The following is an 18,099-nucleotide window of genomic DNA, read 5'->3' as shown; positions in this document are numbered from 1 at the left end:
GTTTTTAAAATTCTTAAACATGTTAATAATTGTTTGAGATTAGTTCAACATTTGTATCAAGTTTCCAATTTCTCCTTAATTATCTAAGATTGTTTGTAATACCAATTTCTATTGATTCTTATGTAGTGTCCAAACATGACATTAAAAAAATAATAATAAAATAAAATAAAATTAAACATGATTCACTATATGGTATATCATCATAGAGACAAAATTATCTATGCTACGGAAAAAAAAACATAAATCCAAATTAGAAGGCTTTCTGTTTAGCTAAGGTGGGTTAAAATCAGAGGAAAATACCGAAACGTTGAAATTTAGTGACTTAATTTTTCCGATATATACCACTGTGTGGAATAATAAACACAAAAAAGAAAAAACGAAGAAAGAGAAATCATGGCGACATCTCTAATCTCTTCTGTAACTACACCACCATCCATTTCCAACTCCGCGTTTTCAAAGTCTTCATTTCTTAGCAACGACACTATCAAGCTTTTCTCCACACCAAGCTCCAAAAGTGTACACGTCGCTCGAAGATTCTTCAACTCACCTTCAGCTTCAACTTCTCTAAATAATATTCCTAAACAATTTAAACAAGAGAATCTCAAGGATGGATGTGAGTGTTTTTTCATTTCAAGTTCCATTTTTTATTGGGTAGCTTGAATTTTTAATATTTGTATTGGGGCGGTTGTTTTTGAGATTTCATTTCAACTTCATATCTTGCTTCTTGCTTCTTACAGTGAGCTTGTGTGTGTAGTTTTACTCAATACTGTGTGAGTGCATTTCTCTTAGTTTTACTCAAAATGTCGTTTCTCAATATCCAAAGAAAGGGAGCTTGTTTGTTCTGTTGAAGGCTTAAATGCAAATAACGCATAGATTGTACAAGCACTGCATCAATACTATGATGACTTATAAATACCCTGCTGCTAGCATTAATAAATGTGTGCATTGTTGAACTGGTTTAGATGTGCGTATGAGTTGAATTATCACTTAGGATTTGGGTCTTTGTGTAGTTCCTTGCACTGGAATTTTCACTAATGGGTGGCAGAATACGTGTACTGGTTCCATTTGTCATGCAATCAGTGTTACTGTGTTTTCCTGTAATCTTATACCTATTTTTAGTCCCTATTCTAAGTAAGAATGCCTTATCTCTATTGAATATTTTCTCACATGTAGTGATGGAGAACTACAAAAATGCACCCCAACACCTATATGGTCTTTCTGCTTCACAAATGGACATGTTCATGACCGAGGATAGCCCCGTCAGGCGACAGTCTGAAAAAGTCACAGAGGTATTCCTTCTCTTTGCTAAATTGCTACTTATATTTAAACACTTCAGAGCTTTATGTGAATTGATGAAAGTATGCTCTTTCCCCCTGACTGTCTCTTCGACAGGTTCTGGGACTATAATAGATTTCCTTCAACTTCAAATTGGAACTTTTATAAATTATCATCTGTCATCAGATTTTACTGTTAGCTCGATAGTTCAGAGAGTTCTTATGTTGGTAAAATGACAGGAAAAACATTTCATCCGCCAAAATTATCTTGATCATGGAGGAATGTGGAGTTCATCAGGCATGAAAGATGTGGATCAATCAAGGTATAGTATGAGTGTTAGTATGTACCCCAGGAGGCGGCAGGGGATTTGGAAGACCCAGAAGTGCACCTCCAGATTTGCCTTCTTTACTCTTGGATGCTTTCGGATATGTTATCTAGGCATGCCTGTATGACTCTACACTTTTATCTAATTTTATTTTCTGCCATGCATCCCATGATCCAGAAAAAATCATTATTTCTTGTCTTGTTAATAACAGATTGTTCCAGCAGTAACTGAGCTTCTTGTTGCTCAGTTTATGTGGCTGGATTATGATAACCCTTCAAAGCCTATCTATTTATATATAAATTCACCTGGGACACAGGTAATTCTGTGATTACAATCATTTCCATATTTCCTTATTGTTTGTACTTACATCACTCGGTATAGTTTTTTGTTTTATTATTATAATTTTTTTTTAAATTAGACAAGAAAAATATTTTCTTTCTTGCGGGTAGAACCACTTTCACATTAAATTCTCTCTGAGTGTATTTCTCATGTTATTTCTAGAATGAGCAGATGGAGACCGTTGGATCTGAAACTGAGGCATACGCAATAGCTGACACCATGGCTGTAAGAAATTCCATTTGATTCTGTTTGGTGTTCTCTGTATTTATCTTAATTTTATATTTTGTGTTTTATAGTTATAATTTTATTTCCAAATATCTTAAATTCCCTTCCCCCCTGGTTAAGGTGGGAGTTGAACTCAAGACCTTGGGCCCAACCTCCCAAGTCTTGACCAGTAGGCCACTGGCGCCTTCTTAAATCTCTTTAGTTAGTTATGCAAATTAGCAAAAATAGTACCTGTTAATCATAAACTTTACAACAGCTTGGCTGTCTGGTCCCATCATATTGGGTTTTTATTCCGTTTGAAGTTATGAACTGATAGATTATGATATTTCATTCACAGTACAAAATGATGTTTTGGCCAAATTATGGTTCCCTGATAAACTTACATTTTTGAGATTTCAGCAATAATGACCTTGAAAGATTGCTATATTGGCATTTCGTAAAACTTCAGTGTTTAGCTACCATGTAACTCTGGATGTCACGATATTTTTTTGGCATTGCGATGTTTTCTACTATCTTTTTAACCTTGGTGAAGGCAATTAGTTATCCTATATTTTTGCAAGATCACAATTGTCTGTCTTTGATTTCATGAATATCTGATACCTGTTCTCTTACCTGTTTGTCCAAAGTACTGCAAATCCAACATCTACACTGTGAATTGTGGCATGGCATATGGCCAGTCAGCGATGCTGCTATCTCTTGGAGCCAAGGGTTACCGTGCTTTACAGCCAAATTGCTCCAGTATGTTTCATTTCCTTTCAGCAAATTTCAATGATATTACTAGTCTTAAGGAGCATATTTTGGATACTTATGCGAGCCAGAACTTCATACTACAGATTAATCCGTGCTACTTATAATCAGTGGGTTACTGAGTTTATGGAAAGCATAGCCCGAAATCAACCATCTCAGACACTTTATGCAACCTTCTTGACTCCCATTTGATGGACCTTCTCACCATTTATTAAACCCATTTTTTTGTAATTATCTGGGCCCAAGAGGCGGATGACCAGGTTTAGGGAATTTAGTGGACTGTACTTTAGGCCATGACTATTTTATTTTCATTTAGCATATAAGAGCTAATTGTGGCCCTCAAATATATTGTGAAACAATTTGCATATACGTCCTCGTGATTTCTCATGGTGTGATATTTCTGCAGCAAAACTATATTTGCCGAAAGTCAATAGATCAAGCGGCGCAGCGATTGATATGTGGATCAAGGTACCCCATCTAACTCTTGCTCTATTTCACTCAATTTCGCTCTATTACTGACACCTCTAATCTCTTTTTCAGGCAAAAGAGTTAGATGCCAACACAGACTACTACATTGAACTATTAGCCAAAGGAATTGGAAAATCAAAGGAGGAAATTACAAATGATATTCAACGTCCCAAATATTTCCGAGCAGAAGAGGCAATTGCATATGGAATTGCAGATAAGATAATTGACTCAAGAGATATGGCATATGAGAAACGGGTAGGTTCATGCTCCAATGCACTTGTTCTTCAGTTATGTTGAAATGTTATTTTATTAGCCTTCTCCATCGTTGCTGTTTTCTTGACAGAACTACGATGAGATGCTTGCCCAATCCAAAGCCATGCGAAGGGCAGCTGGCCCAGGAGCACAAGCAGCTCCATCTGGATTTAGGTAGACAGAAAGCAGTATGCAACGTTAGGTGATATTGTAACTTATCTGATGAGGGCGTTAGCAAGCACCTAACGGCAACACTCTTGTACACACAAAGAAGACAGGATCAAGTAGAAAGGGTCCGACTGTACTTGACCAGATTGTAATTTGTAAAGTTTATCTTCCATCACTTGTATAAATAAGCACCATATCCGGTTTATGGTCGTACTTGTTGGATATTTGTTTGACATTGCTTGGTTGACATCTGTATACTAGACACTAGAGGCAGGGAAGAATTGGCTTTATATCTTTTCTGAAATAAAAGAAAAGAAAATTCAAATGGAGGTTAAATATGTGGTTCAAGAAGAAAAAAACAATCTCTCTTTCCAACTGCATGTCTGCATGTTTATGTAGATATGCACTGTATGACTGTAACCTGGACATATCTGAATCAGACCTTTTTTCGTATCAAATTCATGAGACAGGAGCATGCAAGCAAGGGAGTTTCTTGCAACCTTGAGAACAATTTTAATGGGAAAGGAACCTTAAGAACAATTTTAATGGGAAAGGAGGGCATGGGATGAAAGAATTCTCCACAAAAGCTCCAGTCGTGTAATTCTGCAATTCTAGCGTGTTTTTCTGCTATTCTAGAAATCAATAAGTAGTCCAACTAATTAGTCATCATTAGGGGTGTCTCTTTTTGCCGAATTTCTGATTTTTTCGAAATCCGACCCGAAATTGGTCTGGCTTTGGGTGTAGTTTTCATGGGCCGATTTTCCGATTTCCGAAAATTCCGAAAAAAAATTAGATCGGATTTGGATATAATTCTAAAATCCGATCCGATCCGAAAATTCCGAAATTTCCGATATTATTGCCAATTTATTCCGAAAATATATACTTCTCCCACTATCCACTTGATTAGATCTCGACCGTTCATTCATTTTCTAGTTTTTTACTTCCAAAAACAAAACAAAACAAAAACATAACCTAGCCGCTACTTCCCCACTTGAATTGGACCACTCTACTGTCATTACACCGTCTGCCATAACAACAATGATATGAAAAAAAAATGTCATTGAGTCGTATAATGACTTCCAGACCAATCCAAAAGCCAAATTCCAATAGATAGAATATTATGTAAAGCTACTTTGAGTCCAAGACTATAATCCATTATTTATGCAGACACTTCACGCTTCAATTTCCACACACGAAAAAAGATTGAAACATTACAAATACCCAGACCTCAATAGAATACAATGCTTGCTATTGCTATTGGTGGCTGTAGGTTCTTTTTCTCGTTTTTCTTAGATCATTTGTTTGAATGAAAATGGGTTTTCTCAATAAACAAGTGCGTATTGTTGTTGGTACATTGGTGTTGTGGACATAGTTTTCTCTCCCTACAATAAACATTGGCGTATGATATTCCAAAAATAATTGAAAGTAAAGAGATCTTTGAAAATTTACCAAGTATTCCGAAATTTCTGAGTTATTCTGAAATTTCTGAAAGTTCCGAAATTGGAAATATATTTTGAATCCGAAAAAAAATTGGATCGGATTTGGCTAGCATATTAGGTTCCGAATATTTTTTGGAAAAATTCCAAAGGAGGTTAATCCGATCCGAAGTCACCCCTAGTCATCATAAGCAAATAACAAATGTGCGTTTTGAAGGATTTGAAGCAAGTAACAAATGTATGGACCATAAAAAAACCGCGTAATAAACTTCCAGAAATTACTTCAAAGATTCTATTATTTTCACAATAAGAAAAGTAGCTCAAGGGTTGAAACCAAATGCATGCCAACGGTTACCTAAAATAAAATAAAATAAAATGCATACAGCATATACTACACCTATACTTAACAACTAGGAAATGCAAGTTTGGCACGTAGATTGGCCAAACCAAGATCAACTACTTCTTCGCCGGATTCCCTCAGGTCAAGCTCCTCTATCAACAGTTTGAATGTCACGGCTATATCTGGGTCGATGCGATTCAGGTAGTTGCGACAGTGTGTAAGATCTGAACCCAAATCGGTGACCAATTGGTCAAGTTTCTCCATAAAAATAGTCATTTTGTGAAACACAGTTTCACCCTGATATGCCTCCAGACGGAATTCTATGCACCGAGAAAGTTCTATAATACTTTGTCGGGCCTCTTTCTTCAATTGTCTTACGCTAGCAACAATTTGAAGAAGCAGCAAAAAGTAGTTGTAGTCTGCAGTCGTCTTGGTCTCTACAAATTTAGGAAAGGATTCTAAGTGACCACGACTGGGACTATTATCGATATATCTCAGCATACGGTCCAAGAAGATGAGTAGAATCGACTTAAATTTGTTGTTGCTGGAAAGTATTCCATTAGTATCTTCCGTGAGGAGCAGGTCCTGTAAGTCATCGAGGGTATCATCCTTCTTTAAAGCAGGGGCGAAGAAACTTGAAGCGTCTCCTCTATTTGCGGTTCTAATTTCAAAACATGAGTAACTCATTCTTCAACAAGTTGTTGACCAGTGCCAGTACTAAGATACCTTCCTTCCAATGACTGCATACAAGCAGTAGTCCAGGCCTAGTGTAGGATCACAAGCTACGTACGCAATCCTTCCCAAGATTTTCCCAGGGGGCTACAAATATTTGCAAGGCTATTAAAAGCACAAGTGAACTGAAACAACGGCAATCAAACAATTATGCCTTCAAGAACCTCAGCAGAGACATCTGTTAAGTTTTCTCCAACCATGGACTGATACATTTTGCTGATGCACGCTTACTGGCCATCAAAACGATTTTGATCATTGAGACATTTTCTCCTATGTGTCACTCTAATATGAGAGTTTGGCACTATAATATGAAAGATAGTATTTTTTAATAGGCTACAATCGTACGTACATGGAACATCTTTGGAGAGTTTGAGTGTATTTATAATTCTTATATTTGGAGCTCTTTGGAGAATTTGAGTGTATTTCTAATTCTTATATGTAGAGAGTTTAAGTGTATTTTCAATTCTTATATATTTTATCAAATAAAAAAAAAATTGCTAAAAAATAGGTGATTTGTAGAATGTAATTTCATATTATGAATCAAACACTTTTATTGTTCTAATTTTTATATATTTGATCAAATAAAAAAAATTGCTAAAAAATAGGTGATTTGTATAAACTAATTCCATATTACAAATCATACAATTTTAGTGTCTATGAGACTATGATAAAGCACCGACTTATTTCGAATATATCCTTAACACCTAACAATTATACAAAAAATAACATCACAAAATATATAATAGAAAAAAAAAAATAATAATAACGACAAAGCAATAATGACAAATATTTTAAAATATGTATAATATTGAATGAAACTAACATAAAAAAACAATTAATGGGAACCAAAAACTGGATGCAAATGTATCGAAATGAGAGTTAACATTTTCTCTATCCTATGTGGCACTATAATATGAAAGATAGTATTTTTTAATATGCTACAATCCTACGTACATGGAACCTCTTTGGAGAGTTTGAGTGTATTTCTAATTCTTATATTTGGAGCTCTTTGGAGAGTTTGAGTGTATTTCTAATTATTATATGTGGAGAGTTTAAGTGTATTTTCAATTCTTATATATTTGATCAAATAAAGAAAAATTGCTAAAAAATAGGTGATTTGTAGAATGTAATTTCATATTACGAATCAAACACTTTTATTGTTCTAATTTTTATATATTTGATCAAATAAAAAAAATTGCTAAAAAATAGGTGATTTGTAGAAACTAATTCCATATTACAAATCATACAATTTTAGTGTCTGTGAGACTATGATAAAGCACCGACTTATTTCGAATATATCCTTAACACGTAACAATTATACAAAAAAGAACATCACAAAATATATAATAGAAAATGAAAAAAAAATAATAATGACAAAACAATAATGACAAATCTACTATCTATATACTAAAGCAGAGACCTCTAATTGAGGATTTTCTCTTTCCTATGTGGCACTCTAATATGAGAGAGTTAGTTTTTTCTCTCTCCTATGTGGCACTCTAATATGAAATATAGTCTTTTCTAATAGCCTACAATCTCACATACATAGAACCTCTTAGGAGAGTTTGAGTGTATTTCTAATTATTATATTTGGAGAGTTTGAGTGTATTTCCAATTCTTACATATTTGATCAAATAAAAAAAATTGCTAAAAAATAGGTGATTTGTAAAAGGTAATTTCCTATTATGAATCAAACACTTTTAGTGTTCCAATTCTTATATATTTGATCAAATAAAAAAAATAGGTAATTTGTAGAATTCCTTATTACAAATCATACAATTTTAGTGTCTATGATAAAACACCGACTTATTTCGAATATATTCTTAACACGGCCTCAAAACATAGTTAAAAACAATTATACAAAAAATAACATCACAAAATATATAATAGAAAATGAAAAAAAAAAATAACGGCAAAGCAATAATGACAAATATTTTTAAAAATTACTAAAAAATAGGTGATTTGTAAAAGGTAATTTTCTATTACGAATCAAACACTTTTAGTGTTCCAATTTTTATATATTTGATCAAATAAAAAAATTGCTAAAAATATGTAATTTGTATAAACTAATTCCCTACTACAAATCATACAATTTTAGTGTCTATGATAAAACAACGACTTATTTCAATATATCCTTAACACGGCCTCAAAACATAGTTAAAAAACAATTATACAAAAAATAACATCACAAAATATATATTATTAAATGAAAAAAAAAAAAAAAAAAAAAAAAAAAAGTAAAGCAATAATGACAAATATTTTAAAAATATATATATAATCGAATGAAACTAACGAAAAAAAAACAATTAATGGGGAACCGAAAACTGGATGCAAATGTATCGAACTAACCTCAAATAATATTTAACGAAAAATCAGAAACTGGATACAAATGCAAACATTAAACTAATCTTAAAAAGTAATTAATAGAAAATTGGAATATATATGGATACAACTGTATTAAACTAACCTCAAAGAATAATTAACGGAAAATCAAAACTTGGATGCAAATACATCAAACTAACATAAAAAAATAATTGTCGGCAAATCGGAAACTGGATGCAAATGCATTGAGCTAACCTTCAAAGATTAAATTAATATGAAATCAGAAACAGGATGCAACTGCATTGAATTAACATCAAAGAAAAATTAATTATTAATTGGAAACATGATGCAAATGCGTGAAACTAATATTAAAAAATAATTAATGGGAAATCGGAAACCGGATGGAACTGCACTGAACTAATCTCAAAAAATAATCTGGATGCAAATGCATTGAACTAACCTCAAGAAATAATTAATGGAAAATTGGAAACTGGATGCAAATTCATTGAACTAATCTCAAACAATAATTAATGAGAAATCGGAAACTAGATGCAAATGTAACTTTATCAAATAATAAACGAGAAATCGTAAACTGGATGCAAATGCATTAAACTAATCTCACATAATAATTAATGAGAAATCAGAAATTGGATGCAAATGCATTGAACTGACCTCAAAGAACAATTAACAGGGAATTGGAAATTGGATGCAAATGTATTGAACTAATCGAAAAGAATAGTTAACGAGAAATCGAAACCGGATGCAAACGCATTGAACTGATCTCAAAAAAATAAATAACGGAATTGAAATTGATGCAATCAGATTGAACTAACCTCAAAATATAAATAACGAGAAATAAAAAACTGGATGCAAATGCATTGAACTAACCTCAAAACATAGTTGGGTTATATGTTGTGGGAATGTCTCGATAAGTATAGTTTTGCATTTAAAATGATGTTTACCTTATCTCTTTCCGTATGATTGGGAACTCTTTGCTATTCAAGTAGCTACAATATATATGAACTTCACTTTATTAGGCAATCTCACAAAACTTCAATCAAACTTTTATTATTAAACAACAAAATGAAGTTGAAGGGTTTTATTAAAGGTACATAAGTTATTTTTTTTAATTGAGAATGAGGTTTTCACGTTATAAGAAATTTGGTTGAGTGATCAATATAATATTAATATATAATAGTTTTGCATATTTGCAAATATTTTTCAAAATAATTAATATAACAACACCCGTTCGTAGATAATCGTTGAAGATTCTACATAGTAAGTCATGCATAATTTAAAGAATAATTAATGGAAAATCGGGAACTGGATAATATTCAATGATCCCACATAGTAAATCAAACATAATTTACTTTTTATGTCATGTTTGCAAGGACACTACAGATGGATCAGTAGAAGTTGGTATTATATACCACATTGGATAATTAAAAGAAAATCGGAAATTGGATTCAAATGCATAACTGAGCTCAAAGAGTAATTAACGGGAAATTGGAAACTTTATGCAAATGCAATAAACTAAACTAAAAAAGTAATTAACTAGAAATTGAAAACTGGGCGCAATTGCATTAAACTAACGTCAGATAATAACTAAAGGAAAATTAGAAATTTTATGCAAATCCTTGAAAAATATTTAACGGGAAATTGGAAACGGTATGCAAATACATCAAACAAACCTCAGATAATAATTAATGGGCCGAGAAATCGGAAACTGGATACAAATGCATTGAACTAAACTCAAAAAATAATTAACATAAAATAAAAAACCGAATGCAACTGCATTAAACTAACCTCATAGAATAATTGGTGGGAAATCGAAAACTAAATGCAAATGCATTGAAATAATCTAAAAAAATAATTAACGGGAAATCAGAAACCAGATATAATTGCATCGAACTAATCTCAAAGCATAAATAATGACAGACTAGATGCAGATGTATTGAACTAACCTTAAAGAGTTATTAACGGGAAATCGAAAACTGGATCCAAATGCAATGAACTAATCTCAAAGACTAATTAACGAAACATTGAAAAATGGATGAAACTACACTGAACTAACCTAAATGAATAATTATCGGAAAATTATAAATTTGATGTAACTGCATTTAACTAACCTCAAAAAATAATTAACGGAAAATAAAAAACTTGATGCAAATGCATTGAACTAACCTCAAAGAACAATTAACATAAATTCGGAAATTGGATGCAACTGCATTGAACTAACCTCAAAGAATAATTAATGAAAACCAAAACTAGATGCAACCGCATTAAACTAACCTCAAAGAATAATTAATAGAAAACCAAAAACTAGATGCAACTGCATTAAACTAAAATAAGATATTAACTAACGGGAAATCAGAAATTGGATACAAATGCATTGAAATATCCTCAAAAAATAGTTAACTGGAAATCGGAAGTCGAATGTAACTGCATCGCATTGACCTCAAAGCATAAATGTCCGCTTTTTTGGCCTTCTCACATGAGTAATTACGAGTAATTAGGAACCCAAAATGAAAGTGGGTTTAAAAAAACAGACTCTTACATGTATGCAAACTGTATAGAAATTGTAAACTATCGAACTAACTTAGAAAGATAATTAACAGGAAATCAGAAACTGGATGCAGATGTATTGAACTAACCTCAAAGAGTAATTAACGAGAGATTAGAACTGTTACAACCTCTTTACCGCGAATCTCATCAATCTCTAACTTTACTCACATTCACTCTATATTTTGGATCGGCTGCACCAATTTGGTTGCCTACGTACCCATTTCGGGATCAAGCCGCCGTAGTTCACCTCTCTCCTCACCCCTCCATGCCTCTCTTGTTAGCCTCCTCTTTCTCTCCTCCCTTCTCCTCCTTTTTATATCCCTCTCTTAGGGTTACTTCATGGGGCATAGTTTGGTCTTGGGCCCATTTTCTCGGGCCCAATACATACTATGGTCCGGGCCTTATCTCTTGCCCAAAGACCTATGTGATACATCCCTAAATATGGCTACTACATTTGCCCCTCTCTGTTCGGCGACGATGACGACGGGACCCCGAAGTCTTCAAACTTCCTTGTCTCTCTCTTTGAACTCCGGATATCCACGGTATCCCGCGGATCAGACGTAGTCTTCTCCTCCTCAGGACATTTCGTATCCATGTACTCTGCTACTGGACCGTATGTCTGTGAAGTACTCAATCCATCAGTTCTTGTTCATATACCCCATTAACGTATCCCCAAAGGATCTCCTCCCCTTCGCTCTTTCCCTTCAACTCGATACAATGCCCACACTGTGTCTCAACCCAGCCATAAGCTCTCCTTCATAGAACTCACTACTATGTCCACGGAGTGTCTCACCTCAACCAACATCTCTCTTTCCGAAAACTTGCCACTATGTCCGCGAAGTGTCCCAGCCATGTCATAATCTCTCCTTCACATAACTTACTTCTATATCCGCAGAGTGTCTCACCCTTTCATTTCCCTTTCGTAGGACTCAACTATCTCATCCCCTTCACTCTCTCTCTTCAACTCAATACCATGCCCACGATGTGTCTCAACCCAGCCAATACCTCTCACATAGAACTCACTACTATATCAGCGGTATGCCTCCCCCAGCCACCTGCTCTCCTTCTCGGAACTCACTGCCCTGTCTGCGAAGTGTATCACCTCAGCCACCATCTCTTCTTCAGAGAACTCACCACTATGTCCGCCATGGATTGTCTCGTCCCTCGTGATTTCCCTTCTATAACTCACTACAATGTCCGCGGAGGGTCTCCCCAGCCATAAGCTCTCCTTCATAGAAATCTCTATCATGTCCATGGAGTGTCTCTCACCTTTCATTTCCGCTTCGTGGGACTCAACATTGTATCCGCCAGGGTCTCATCCCCTTTGCACTTACTCATGTAATTCGATATACCGCCCTGCAAAGGGCCTCCTCCCTCTATTTCTCTTTGTAGAATTCAATTGTATTGTTCCTTCCGAACCCCCTGCACGCTGGGGGCTCATCCCCCCCCCCCACCGCCTCTACTCGGAGTGGAGTCTATTGAGGGGCCACTCTGTTTGCCCCCAAGTCTGATTGGGATCTCATGTCCGCGGAGGGCTCATCCCCCCCGTTGTTCAGATCTCATGTCCGCATATCTCTTGCATCTCCGACCAAGGCCTCAACCAGTGCCTCGGGCTACTCTCTTTGACCCTGCCTGTCTCTTGCCTTTCTCGTCCGAAGGCGGCTCATCCCACTCAGCGGGCTCGCTTCGAGCTCTCCTGTTGGGGGGGCTCTCATCGCCTCATGTATCTCTAGCATCTCTGGTCCGTGGAGGGCTCATCCCACTCCGCGGGCTCGGGACCGGTTGTCGCCGGTTGGGGGCTCTCTCATTGCCCCATGTATCTCTAGCATCTCGATCCGTGGAGGGGTCATCCCACTCCGCGGGCTTGCTCGGGCTCTCGCCTGTTGGGGCTCTCTCATTGCCCCATGTATCTTTAGCATCTCTAGTCCGTGGAGGGCTCATCCCACTCCGCGGGCTCGATCGGGTTGTCGCCGGTTGGGGCTCTCTCATTGCCCCATGTATCTCTAGCATCTCTGATCCGTGGAGGGCTCATCCCACTCCGCGGGCTTGCTCGGCTCTGCGCTGTTGGGGCTCTCTCATTGCCCCATGTATCTTTAGCATCTCTAGTCCGTGGAGGCTCATCCCACTCCGCTCGGCTCGGGATCGGGTTGTCCGCGTGGTTGAGGCTCTCTCATTGCCCCATGTACCTCTAACATCTCTCGATCCGCTGGGGCTCATCCCACTCCGCGGGCTCGACCGGTTATCGCCCGATTGGGGCTCTCTCATTGCCCCATGTATCTCTAGCGCCTCCTCGATCCGCGGAGGGCTCATCCCACCCCCTCCTCATTCGGATAGCCCCACGACATATCCGCTGAAGGGTCTTCTCGAACCCTCCGCTCTTTCGAATGCACATCCGGGAACAACTCACCTGCCCATGTTTGATTCGACACAGAGTCCGCGGAGGCTCATCCCCCGCGACTCGCTCGGATAGCCCCACGACATATCCGCGAAGGGTCTTCTCGAACCCCTCTGCTCTCCTTCGGAATGCTTATCCGGGAACAACTCGGCCTGCCCCATGTTTGATTCGGACACGAGGGTCCACGGCGGCTCATCCCTCCGCCTTCCGGGCTTAGAAGCAGCTCCTCTCTATCTCTTCCCACACAAGAGTAGACCCAACATCCTCACTACATAGAGATACCAGCAGATTCCGAGGTTCCCCGTATAGCTAGTATAGGGCTAGACCCCGGTCTTGCTTAATGTTATATCCTGTAATAAACCCGCTCAATCTCAAATCTGTTCCGCGGATCTTTCTCTTTCTCTGTACCCTGCCGCGGTGTATGCCCCTCTATGTTTTGTCACTTTTGTGCAATCATCTTACCATCCATATTCAGACGCTTCCACGCAGTTGATCTCAGTCCCAATCTATTGGTCCCATTTTTCCCTTGTCTCCAACTTCCTCGTTGCCGATGTTGTTACATTGAATACTCTACAAAAAACTAAAATCACCACTAACACAAATGAGATGACTATGTTGCTCCTTGTTAGACCCGTCACCATTCTGGCAATACTCGGCGTAATTGTCGCACCCCTTTCAAGCTTTCAGTCACCTGCTTCCTTTTCCTTCCCGTCTTTCCTCTCAGATACCCCGCCCTGACCACTATAACTCAGCACATCCTTATCTTCGACACCATCCTCATACCCTGCAGACCGATACAATGCTTACAGCCACAGGTTCTTCTTCACGGTCAAACTTGAAATTCATGGGGTCGATCCCAACCATACTTGGAGCATGTAATCCAACTAAACACATATCAATTCTGAAACAGAAGATGTCCCCAATCTCAATCCCCAGAACAACTCCAATCCTTTTCCTTGTATTCACTCGAATCCCATTGTTCATTAACGTTGTATTAGCTCTTAAATCAACCCATTTATTAACAGAGCTTGTTTCCTTAGCATCTTCAAGCTGAGAAAACCTCCGTCTAAGTGCATCAAACTTTATCCTGACTTCCTCAACCCGATTCAACGCCACCATCCGCCGTGCAAAAATCTAATCTCGTCATTTCTCTTACCTTTCTTATGCGACTTCTAACTTTACTTATTATCCGTCCACCGGCAACTCTACTTACTATCCGTCCCCTTGGGGTTGCATCAAAGAAAGACATTGGAGGACGAAAAACACATGAATGCATATTTTGGAAGAGTAATGTGGCTGTCTTGTACCCAACTGTTAGAACAAGTATAGCTCTCACAAACACACAAATGCAACTCCCTCAGGCCAAAGCTACATAAATCAATATGAGAGTCTTGGCATCCTTGGAAGTTTCCAAAGCCAACCAGTAACGGCTTCTAATCTGAAGAAACACAGCTATAATCTGTACCAACAATACCAAGATCTTACTAATGAATGGTTCGACTAATGCTACTGCAACACAGAGTCATCACCCTATTTTCCAGCTACACTGCCACCTCAAAACACAGAGTATCTTGCAAAACTACCAGCTACTAGTCAATACTAAAAAGTGTTTGATTTCTGCAGTTGAACTACTGAAAAATTTAAATCCTAACTATTGAAAATCCCCACCAAGGAGAATGGGAAAAATTGAGCATATTGATCTGGAGAAAACTTCAGGGCCAACGGAAATGTTGTTCTGAAAATGAATACACAACAACCAGAGCCACCATGAACTAATGACGTACCATAATTGATTCTTCCTCGAACTTTTTATGCCGCGACCTCCTCCGGGCATCAACAAAGACGGCTCTGAGACTTGCTATTCAGAATCTTCATAAACTTCTTCATTAGATAGCTCATCAAATGACCTCATATCAAGCTGGTAACGGAGGATGCCTCCTCACCAATTTCTGCGCCAAAACCAAACGGCTTAATGGACCAAATAACGTAAATTTTCTCTCACACTTCAATACAGCATCCCAAGGCTTCTGTCCGAGTAGCAAATCCACCTTCGGGGCACTTAATATTGGCAAGCCAATGATCAAGATCCCACTCCAACTTCGGTTTAGAACAATGATAATAGCTGAAGATATTTAAGAGACTCTGATTCTGGTTAAGCGGACTGAAAATATTATTTGATTCTGCCACTGCTGTTGTTTTCTCCCTGATATGAAAGTACATATCTTCGATCACATTATAAAAAACCGGAAAATCTTTAAGCTTTTCTGTGACCACGACATCAATTTGACTGCAAAAACCCAAATGGCTCCAGTCTCTCGAAACACAATAAATCTTCTTTCTTGCTTCTTCGCTTCCAACAACCTCAGATAAGAGTTTAACATAATAATCAAATAAAGCTTTCTCGGAACCAAACTCCAGACCATTGGTTCTCGCATACATGTGTACATGGGAAAGAGCTCTATGGTCGACCAATAGAAGAAATGACGAAGTCGAATCGAACTGATATTGGGTTGGATGAGTCCAAAGAGGAAGCGGATGGAGATATAACTGGACCTAGAATGGAAAGTTGAATTCTTCGTTCTTGGTGAAAAAGAAGCTAGAGAAGAAGGAAACAGGCGAGTGCGACCAAAAAGCAGGATTCAATTAATACTTCTAACCATTGTTGTTGTAGTGTACCGGGGAAATAAGGTGTTCTTCAAGAAATAAGAGAACGAAGTTCAACACTCTTATCCACTTATCTACTCGATCCCCACAGACGGCGCCATTTGTTACAACCTCTTTACCGCGAATCTCATCAATCTCTAACTTTACTCACATTCACTCTATATTTTGGATCGGCTGCACCAATTTGGTTGCCTACGTACCCATTTCGGGATCAAGCCGCCGTAGTTCACCTCTCTCCTCACCCCTCCATGCCTCTCTTGTTAGCCTCCTCTTTCTCTCCTCCCTTCTCCTCCTTTTTATATCCCTCTCTTAGGGTTACTCATGGGGCATAGTTTGGTCTTGGGCCCATTTTCTGGGCCCAATACATACTATGGTCTGGGCCTTATCTCTTGGCCCAGCACCTATGTGATACATCCCTAAATATGGCTACTACAAGAACCTAAATGCAAATGTAATAAACTAATCTCAAATACTAATCAACGAAACATCAAAAACTAGATGCAACTGTACTAAATTAACCTTAATGAATAAGTAACGGGATATCATAAAATGGATGCAATTGCACTGAACTAACCTTAAATAATAATTGATGGGAAATCGGAAACTTGATGCAACTGCATTGAACTAACCTCAAAGAATAATTAATGAGAATTTGGAAACTGGATGCAACGTACTACATTAAACTAACCTCAAAGAATAATTAATGAAAAATCATAAACTTGATGCAAATGCATTCAACTAATAACCCTAAAATATATTTGTATTATATGTAGGGGGAATAAATGTCTCGACAAATATAGTTTTGCATTTTAAGTAGTGTTTATCATACTTCTTTTATTGTGATTGGGAATGCCTTGCTATTCAAGTAGCTTCAATATTATCTTCACCAAATTGGACATTCTCAAAAAACTTCAATCAAACTTCTATTGTTAAAACTAACAATGAAAATAAGTCGACGAGTTTTATCAAGGTTTGATGTTTCCTTTTTATAGAGAGTGGTGCAAGAAATTTAATTGAGTAATTAATATAATTTTCATATCTCATAGCTATGCATAGTTGCTAATATTTTTTAGAATAATTTAATATAACGACACCCGCTCAGAGGGACACGCTCATGTGATAAATCTTTTCAAGTGGGAGTAGTGTATTCTTTGAGGATATGGAAACAATCAATCTGTTTTAGTGATTTGTACACATTAGTACGTAAGCTGAGCGGTGATGATTTACCGTTAAATCACCATAAATCTAATAAAACTATAATACAAGCTAGATCGAGTTTAAGATAATTCCATTTGAAAATTACGGATTAATATCCTAAACCACAAAGTGAAGAGGCTATCTGATAACCCGTAAAAACTCAATTAGATTACTCTAACCTTATTCTTACGGTATCAATGATTTATTTCCTACTCTCACATATATATTCATGCAATATATAGAGTACGGAATCGTTCCACTCTTAACTCTCAAGACTTAAACAAATTCAACTAATCAAACCCAAAGAACAATGGTGAGAGTGATGTGTTATATGAAATATCTATTCTATGATTATACTAATGGATTCAATTTATACTAACAAGATATAATAATTAAACTACGTAAATACTAACTAGACTCTATGATAAGGAATTAGGGGATTGAATCCTACTTTAACTCTACTTAATCTACTAACAAAGAACTGTCAAGACTCCAAATTGAAATGTTATCGCATAACAATTGGTAAATCTAATCCCTAACTATTCATGGCAATCTCTACCAAGTAATAACTAGCATGTGAAGTATTAAACCCATTCTCATGGTGAACTAATTACTTCTAGAATTGAATAGATTATGAGGGCTAATTCTA

General features: G+C 36.9%; 1 protein-coding gene across 1 annotated transcript; it reads left to right on the top strand.

Annotated features, from left to right (window-relative positions):
* The first annotated feature begins 348 nt into the window (after nucleotides 1–348).
* On the top strand, nucleotides 349–4,135 carry CLPR1 (CLP protease proteolytic subunit 1). The gene is given in 11 exon segments (XM_086565569.1): nucleotides 349–613; nucleotides 1,174–1,289; nucleotides 1,515–1,625; nucleotides 1,627–1,695; nucleotides 1,698–1,721; nucleotides 1,812–1,916; nucleotides 2,102–2,164; nucleotides 2,791–2,902; nucleotides 3,318–3,379; nucleotides 3,452–3,634; nucleotides 3,723–4,135. Coding segments are annotated over 11 exon segments (1,152 nt in total). The 5' UTR covers nucleotides 349–393; the 3' UTR covers nucleotides 3,810–4,135.
* The last annotated feature ends 13,964 nt before the right edge of the window (nucleotides 4,136–18,099 follow it).

This window comes from Coptis chinensis, chromosome 6 (assembly GCF_015680905.1).
Source record: "Coptis chinensis isolate HL-2020 chromosome 6, ASM1568090v1, whole genome shotgun sequence".
Lineage (NCBI taxonomy): Eukaryota > Viridiplantae > Streptophyta > Magnoliopsida > Ranunculales > Ranunculaceae > Coptis > Coptis chinensis.
Note: the sequence above shows the minus strand (reverse complement) of the source record. Positions and strands in the feature narration are given on the sequence as shown.